Source organism: Rhipicephalus sanguineus, chromosome 8, assembly GCF_013339695.2.
Source record: "Rhipicephalus sanguineus isolate Rsan-2018 chromosome 8, BIME_Rsan_1.4, whole genome shotgun sequence".
Classification (NCBI taxonomy): Eukaryota; Metazoa; Arthropoda; class Arachnida; order Ixodida; family Ixodidae; genus Rhipicephalus; species Rhipicephalus sanguineus.
Window position 1 is genome coordinate 60,543,892 of NC_051183.1, and position 9,036 is coordinate 60,552,927.

The following is a 9,036-nucleotide window of genomic DNA, read 5'->3' on the forward strand; positions in this document are numbered from 1 at the left end:
TGTATACCACCGTGAACAAGTTATCGTGAAGCTGGAACCTGCAAATTCGGTAATTACGCTTTCGTAGAGTATGGTGTTTCGCTGATACTTGCCCGTCTAGTGCTGCCATTCAAATAGTGATATTGTTCTCGTGGCTTAGTAAATAGAACACAAGCATGATACAGACATTATTGAGGTTACTAATCGCTGTTACTTTCTCAGCTAGAATGTTGTCCCATTGAGCATACTGTCACTAAATGTTACGTTCTAGCCTTGTATTTATTTTTAAAATTTTCCTAAATGTTATATTTGTTATTTATCTTCCCACGTATGTGTTCATCCCACGCATGTGCCTCATAATGGTTCCTAAATAAAGTCACACTAATTTTCTAACACGAATGTCAATAATTTTCTTTTCATTTTCGCAAACAAAAACCCACTCAGCGACAAGCACAAGGTACCTGCGATCTACGGCTTCTAGGATTCTTCTAGGATCGTGGATGATCGGCACGTTGGTCATCGGCCAGTATATAATGGGCCAGGTAAGAAGGCAACATTGATTAGGAAAGGCGCAATACGTATTGTCTCTTTCTCTGTCCGCTGTGGTTTTGCGGCTACCTTTCGCTGGTCATGAATTAACAACTGGCCTGCATCCGCACTCTTCTAAACTGCATTGGTGCCAATGATATTTTGATATGTGCGAGTATGCACACGCAGCAACCAAGCACAGCTGCTGCGTATAACTACTGCATATATTAACACTGCTGGCAGACTGCGTAAAATGAGCAAGCCCCGCGGGCTGCAGCCGCATAAGCATGAGGCAAGATGACGGCAAACGCAACATGCTACTTCGAGAAAAAAAAAAGCTGAAATACAACGCATTTATTCACGTACACGTAAAACGTCCCCGCTGCTTTTATATATCAGGGCAAATTTTGCCTAACGCGGGTGCTTGAATATATATCTGTGGAGTCTCCAAATAAGCAGTTCTTCGACATCAGTAGATGCCGCAATAATGTAAAATGCTAATGTTATTACCAGAAACATAAAATTTTGGTAGTTAAATTCTTAAATTCCATGTAAAATTCTCTCACTGAAGATGAAGTTCGCATTTCTTGCTTACGAATAACTACTTTGTTTTGAAGCAGTTTATAGACGTCAGACTCTTCCCAGGCGGCGCTGCAAAAAACACCACCACAAGAGCCCTCATCGCAGCCCTGGCGCTAACTGGGTAGTACAAAGAGAGCCGACCGCAAGCGAATGTGCGTAGGCCACTATAGAACCCCCCCCCCCCCCCACCCCTTCCCCCTCTCTCTTCCGTTCGTGTCGAGGCGCGGATTCCTGAAAATCAAGAACCTGCAAAGCTTCTTCCGCCAATCCGCGCTTCATAAACGTAGGAAGCTCATCAAAGTGAACTGCGGGTACAATGCAAAAGAAGCTTTCGTTATTCTGGCGCGCTGCAACTCTCAAGCACAAGCGAGCATCGCACGACATCCAGTTCGAGACACAACCTCCGACGTCCACTCTCTAGTGCCTAAATGCTATAAAATCGGGTATATACGTAGTGCCAAAGCGATGAAGCACGTACACGATAAATTTACTTTGTTATGTATCTTACAATCTCATTGCTACAAAACTCGCTTTATCAGGTACGAATGGCACCGGCGATTTTCATTCATCTCTCGCTTCCTGTGCATTGCACTGTTTTATTACGCATACTCAAATGATCTCTTGATGGTGCTTTTCCATTTGTATGTACTGTGAATGGGGAGACGTGCTTGTCCACTTTCGCGGGGTACAATGAAAAGCAACACCATGGCCCCCGAGATAGCTAGGGCAATCGCGGAGGCCACGGGCAAAACAAGCCTGAACGTGGTCACGACCAACATTTTGCAATTTACTTGTATGACGCACGTGTTAGCTAGTTAGAGCCAGAACACTGAGCCTTCAAAACGCACGTCCGCGATGCTGTGTGGTGACGACCAGCTCCGGTTATAGGTTGTCGCGGGGTGCGTATCACGCGTCTTTAGTCTGCCTCTAGCTGCTCACTTTGTGTTACACGGCACGCGCCGCTGTCAGAGCCTCTGCTGAGTTTCATAGTCAAGGTTACCACGGTTCTCCATTAGGGCTACGCCGCAAAATAGCAAAGCTACATTATCACACTTTCTTATGCGACCGGCTGTGGAGAATGCGGGTACTTCGCTTACCCAACACGTTCGCAACGGTCCGTATCCAGCGCTCTCGCCTTTCTTCTTCGTACGACAACTGAGGAAATCCGTAAAACTGAACGTTGTTATTCAGCCTTTTATGTCCGTGGCAACTCACAACGCAACAGTAGCGTCGACTGCGGCGTTTATTCGTAGCGTGCGGAACGGTCTCGTCTGCTGTTGTTTTCGCTGTCGTTCTGGCGAGTGATCCAGCAAGCACTTCATGGCGGTTCGGTAGCGCGTCCGACTAGCGGAGAGAAATTTACAGCTCTCGGTCTGAGTGTTAAATGCGCAAACACACGCGATATAAAGCCCAATCGTTGTTTCACACCCGCTAGTGGCATCTGGTCCCACAAAAAACTGTGCGAGGGAGTCGGTCTTTGTACTACTTAATACTTGTCAGACAGGTGGCGCCACGCGCCTTGGAAACTCCAGAGTCTGACGTCTATAAGGCATGAAATTTTTGGTTAATACTGAAGTGCAGTTTATAGAATTCTTGGATTCTTCTTTTATTGCTAACTTCTGGAGTTGTACCCTCTATTTATGAGTTTTATTTTATTTCGATCAATTTAAGAAGATGTTCGACATGTTTAAATAAGGGGTCTCCATCTCAGTCAATGAATCCAGCCTCTTTTATGTTACCAACTTCGTTAAAATTGATGTTGCAGTTCTGAATTAAAACATACTTTTGTCCTTGAATATTTACCAGAAACTCCTTACATAATGCCAAATTTCCTGCAAGTGTAAGAAATGAGACACGTGCATAGAGCAAGAAGACCGTGCTAAATCAAAGTGAAGCTGAAGGAAAAGCAAAATAAAAGCACAGATAAAGGAGCGCTTCATTGTCGCCTATTCATATGTATCATGCGCATTTTTTTTCTATTTCAGCATTTTTACCTCTCTTCATCACGTGTTTATTGCATGCCTACTCTTATATTGCGTGACAAGGAGCAGAAGAGACCGATCAACGGCGGCACCTCGAAATGGGGGCTGAAAATTTTTACGATGAGCTGCTTTCCGGGAAAATACAGTGGCAATCAGACAAGAACTCACTTTTTTTTGCAATAGCATGAATCACCTGGCTGTCGCAAGTGATAGTGCTAAAAGGCGCCTGTAGAGGGATGATTTCCTCTAGTAATTTTATCTTTATTGTTAAACGAATATAACAAGACCATTTTTTTATCTATTGGAAACAGGTCAAGGCAGCGATGTTGATCCGCTCTCCAGTTCCCCACATTGACACTCTCGAAGAAATGCTGGCACGGCGACCAACCATACGCCCAGTCACGCTGAAAGCAACTCCACTGATGAACATGCTTCCGGTAAGACGGAATCGTTAAAAAAAAAACAGCATTCCTGCTTGTTGGAGGGTCATCAGAAACACTTCCAATCGTTGGAACATTTATCCAAACCCATGTTCACATTCCCGCATCTACGCTAGAGTCCTCCACAAGAGAAGAAATTCCAGTTGGTCGTGATGCTTGACAAATTAATAGCGATGGCGGCCAACAAAGGCAAACTTCACTTGCAAAACGGGAGCTTTATGAAAACTATCGGCCCCAATACACGGTGCGGTAAACAACATCTATGTGCTGATGGTCTTACAATTCAAGAAGTACGTCATAGAAGCAGACTGGCGGACAGAAATGTAGTACGCAGACTTCCACACCGTCACACAGAGACGCAGAACAGATAGACGAATAGGCAAACTGGCACAGACCGTTCATTCATGTCATGATAACAGCAGGACTCAGTAATATAAACGTTTACCAATTCGAAATATAGTACACGCGCGTTGCTGCAACCGATAAGACAATAACGGCTGCAACCCAGCCAACATAACACTATTAAAAGTAAAATTCAATGCGAGTATGACAACATCAACGACACAGTTCTTGAGTCTAATGACACACTGTTCATCTAGACGGCGGCGTTTTACGTTTATAGGTTTTAGGATCGCAAAACGACTCTGGCTGTGACAGACGTCGTAGTGGAGGGATCCAGATAATGTTGACCAGTATGTCAAGTAATCCGGGTAGCTCTAACTAGCTGGGTCAAAATTATCCGGATTATTTACCATGAACTGAAATCACACACTAGACGGACTCCTCGCATTTCGCGTCCATCGAAATACGACCACCGCGGCCGGGATCGAACCCGCGTCTTTCGGGTCAGCGGACGAGCACAATAACAAATGCGACACTGCGGCGGCGATGGCGGTTTTTTTACTAGGAGCTATAGTGCATTTATTGCCACAGAACTATTGCGATGGCATTTATTTGCGAAAGTGCATAACCTTGAATTGCCAAATGTGTGCACTCTAAGATCAGTTGTAAGCTTTTGTGCGATCTTTAGACATAAATATCATGTCTAAGATGCGTGTAGCATGTATATTCCAATACATTTTTAGTTCTTTTAAATATTTTTTTTCGCATTGGTGGTCTTACTTGGAAGCATTTGCTCTTGCCAAGCTAGTCCATTTCCTATCCTACATATCCCTCATATGTCACATAACTGACGCAGCTATCGGGCCTTGACAGCTACCGGGCGCTGCACGGACGCATCGTGCGCATGAACGGTGAGCTGCAGCAGAGCGAGGTGTACTCGCTGCGCACGCTGCGCCAGGTAGTAGCGGGCAAGACGGTTATCATCATGGATGCAACTGGCAACCGCGTATTCATCGCGCCTCACTGCGAAAAGTTGCAACCGGCTTTCTTCCATGTGTCGCAACAGCGCATCGAGACTGCCGACTTCCGGTGGTACATGAACAAGCGACTGGATCCCCGACTGGTCGCTGCAATGGACCGCAGGTATGGCTCGTAGGAAAGGCTACGGGGCTTTGCAATGACACTATCGAATGGTTAGCTATCGGTGTTAGTGGCGCAGCGAGAACTTTGTAACCATCACTGGTGGGAAAATATCTGCTGTTCATACGTTACGAAATCCAACGTCAGCTGAAATTCTAACTCGATGGCGAGTAGCAAGACTACCTCACTTTCTCTCACAAAAAAATCGAAGTTAATCCTTAATCAAGCGCCAAAATCTAGGGATGGTTTCTGCTTAATAAAACGAGAGCACTATCAAGCACTATCAGGACCTTTTGCGCGTAGTCGTGACGCACGAGGCAAACTCTTTGCCCTCGTGCAGCATGTTCGTCCACTATAACTCGTACAAACCGTTCTGCCAAATTGTTTCACTCCTTCAGTGATCTATAGAAGCATAAAACATTATTGAGGATAGCTACATTTAAAAGAAACCTCTTTTAGTACAGCTATTAAATTGAGGGCTTGTCAAGTGACGCCCAAAGTGCTTATCTGCTCTCGTTTTATTAAGCAATTGTCAGTTCTCAGTTATCGCTCCTGTCATCCCTTGTTGTACTGTGTTCCCCATTTATCTTTGTGTCCAACATTCTATTCTCCTATTTCTTGAGGGGTCACAAATCGGTCTTACACGGATAAGCGACTGCACAGATTAAAGAAGGAGGAACAAGAAAGGTGCAACAGCATAGTGCAGTCGAAAGTGATGCGAGGTAAGCGACACGAGGTAGGAAGCACGGGTAAAAAAGAAAAGAAACGAGAGGAGACAGGGGATCGGAAAATTTGAACGCACTGACGAAGGATACGGGATGAGCACTCGTCGTGTCTGATTAGTGTTAGAGGAAACTATGAAAATATTACGTCTATGGACTCTCCTATAGAGGTATAGTAAACTTTATACTAAACCAATTAAGGGAATAAAATTAGAACCCGACTTTTATAGATAGCACTAGTATTCCTTTCTCCTTTTTTATGTGTTTGTTTCGCGTCCCTCATTTAACAGCTGTGTTTAAGAAATCGAAGTAAGCGTTCGAAAAGAACATATATGTAAACATACAACCACACGTGCTATTCCTCACAGAATCCGCTGGCTGCAGGAAGGAGCGGTGCCTTTCATGCACCACCATGAAATATTCCGGAAACCAGCCACTTGCTTCCTCAACCAGAACGACGGAAGCGGGAACGAAGTTGCTGCCGGACAGTACGAAGTGTTGCACTTGGAGGACGTGCAAGCTACCTTCATTATTCTGCTATGGATGCTGGCATTCGCCACTGTAGTGCTTCTCCTCGAATTTATGAGCCACAAGAGTTGCACCATTGGGAGGCAGTAAAGACATGCGTTTGACCAGCAACTCTTCCATTAACGACGCTTAAACGACATGGTTAGATGTCTGCCTCTTTATCTAGTCAGTGATAACGTGCACCACTTCAATCAATAAAAAATTATACAACTGGCAAGCAAGATTCGTATGTGTATTTTCCTGTTATTTGTGGGCTTTTGCAATCTCAAATTTTGAACACGAGAGTCTTTAATGCCTGTCTATAGCGACAATAGCCTACGTCGTTCGCATCATGGTGCCAGAAGAGAATGCTGGTTGTTCATTCTTCAAGAGATGGTCCTTATTCACTTCTGGTTTCTACTGTAGGGGACTGGCTAAGGTACCAGTGCACTTCTACAAGACTCGCCGAAAACTGGCCGCTGTGGTGCTTTGTGGATGTCGTGAGAACAAACGCGTTTGAAGGAATACGACTGATCTGAAATGAAATGAAATCTTTATTTTTCTCTTCAATATGCGTGAGGAGAGAGCGGACACAAGGGTAAAAGCCGCACGCAGCGGCTTGAAAAAAAAGAACCATTGCGCCCCACATGGCAGTGTGGTGAGAAAACAGATTACCTACACAAGCGAGCAAAATTCTAATAACCTTACATCACATTTTCATTTTGAAAATGCACAATACAAAAATAGAAGCAGCAGGAATCAGCTAAAAATATACGCAAAAAACTAAGAACGTGAATGCTTTGCTAACCTATTATAATTTAACAACTACAAAACAATATAAACAGAATAATAAACACAGCGAAACACCATCTGAGTAGTTGCACAAAAAGAAAGCTGTCCAAAAGGATAGAACCCTGTCCTAGTAGCGAAAAACATAAGACATTCATTGCAGGAGCGGTAAACCATCGATTCACTTACTTTTCGATATTTCTTCCAGTATGATATTACTGTTTAAGGAACTCGGAAGTTTATAGGCACTTGATTGAAGTCGGTAAGTAGACCGTCAAAAAAGTATCGACCAAGAGGTTACACGGAATACATTATACATGGGCACATCACTTTTAAGGTTAAATAATGTTAACATACCTACGTCGTTTGTTCTGACAGCATTCATGACAGGAGAATTAACCTAAAGGCATGAAATTTGTGATTGCATGTTGTGCGATTGCAATACGGCACCTTGGTGCGGTTTGCAGTCATGCAGTCACAGAAATGTTTCTTTAGGTTCTACCAACAAGCCTCGAAAGCACCCGTAGCAACATTATGTGTACTGCTCATTACTTCCAACAACTTAGTCTCACAAAACACCAAATGAACATTCTACAATGATGTTGTTTCGCAGTTGTGATTTGCTCAAGGCCAGTCAGGTCGGCATTTTTCGTCTGCTGAGGCATATCGAAACAAATTTGCTGTCGTCATCTGTCAACACTTCTAAATACCTAGGTGTAATTGGCAATGTGAACCGCGCTATCGGTTCCTTGCGTCATTACTTTGCTTTGACTGCTGCTTCTTTAAAAGTTATATTTTATTAAGCGTTAGTCAAGTCTAAACTCGAGTACACCACTTGAATGTGGGATCCTCAGTTTTGCACACTTATAAACGCACTAGAATCCATTCATTATCGTTCGGCCCGTTTCATCGGGGCTAATTTTTCTAGTACTGCCAGTACCACTTCAATAAAAGCTGCTGTAGACCTCCCTACCTTTTAACAGAAAGAAGCAGGCACGTCTATGCGTCTTTGATAAAAGATTTTTTTTATCAAAACTCACAGTGTTCTAGCCACCTTCTTGTCTTCCATCTCGCGTCGACCCTAACTTCAAGAGCAGCTCTGACAGAACAATATCTACTTCCACTCCTACGATCCGAATGCATCGTATGAATGGCATCACCTTCCCGCCTTTATAGCCAGCAACCCTCATCATGCATCATTCAAGAATGCCAATTTAATGCGATTAAAGCGCTGGCTTCGCAGAAATTCCGGCGTCGGCGTCGTTGGTTGCGAGCGAACAATCAACATTGTCAGGGAGAAAGAATTCGAGATATTGTTGAAGGCAAATCTCAAGCGTACTCTAAGTTTTTTTTGTAACACTACTGCTTTCTGTAGCGCCGCAAGTCGCATTGGGAGTATTAATAAATAAATAAATAAATAAATAAATAAATAAATAAATAAATAAATAAATAAATAAATAAATAAAAACACACTCACAACAATCCTATGTCAAATTATACATACTATTTTCGAAAACAAATCCACCAGGTCTCCAAAATCCGAACTATGGGATGGACAAATGAATTTTTTTATGTATTTACAGTTACTAATAAAATATCAAGAAACGGTGATTTTCATGTTTCATTGAAAATATTTTGAAAAATATTCTAAGGAACATTTCATTGATAACGGTCTGCGTTTTGTATAACATTGTTTTTGGTATTGTAAGCTCAGAATCTGCTTTATATAGTGCCTGCAAGTGCAGCTCATTTATACTGTCATGTTTTCTTGTATGTTTTGTATGCTTTTACGTAAAACTGTACAGGGTAGCCGAGGCCTATGTCTGGGATTACAGCCCTTGCCTCCGGCATCCTCCTTTGTGGCGGTCGTCGCTGCTGCCTGCGTTGTTGATGTTGCTGTACAGTCAGACTGTATACACCAACATACACTCACGTGCAGTGTTTCCTTAAAATTCCTGAGCATTCCAATATCTCCTGAGTATTATTCATCTCTTTCCTTGCTACTTGTACCATACCTTACATCAC

The 9,036-nt window shown here is 43.2% G+C and overlaps 1 protein-coding gene across 1 annotated transcript; it reads left to right on the forward strand.

The window, feature by feature from the left end:
* Positions 1-428: 428 nt before the first annotated feature.
* On the forward strand, positions 429-6,417 carry LOC125759667 (uncharacterized). The gene is made up of 4 exons (XM_049418709.1): positions 429-521; positions 3,383-3,508; positions 4,710-4,996; positions 6,084-6,417. Exons 1-4 carry the CDS (start codon positions 480-482, stop codon positions 6,331-6,333), a joined length of 705 nt encoding a protein of 234 aa, XP_049274666.1. The 5' UTR covers positions 429-479; the 3' UTR covers positions 6,334-6,417.
* The last annotated feature ends 2,619 nt before the right edge of the window (positions 6,418-9,036 follow it).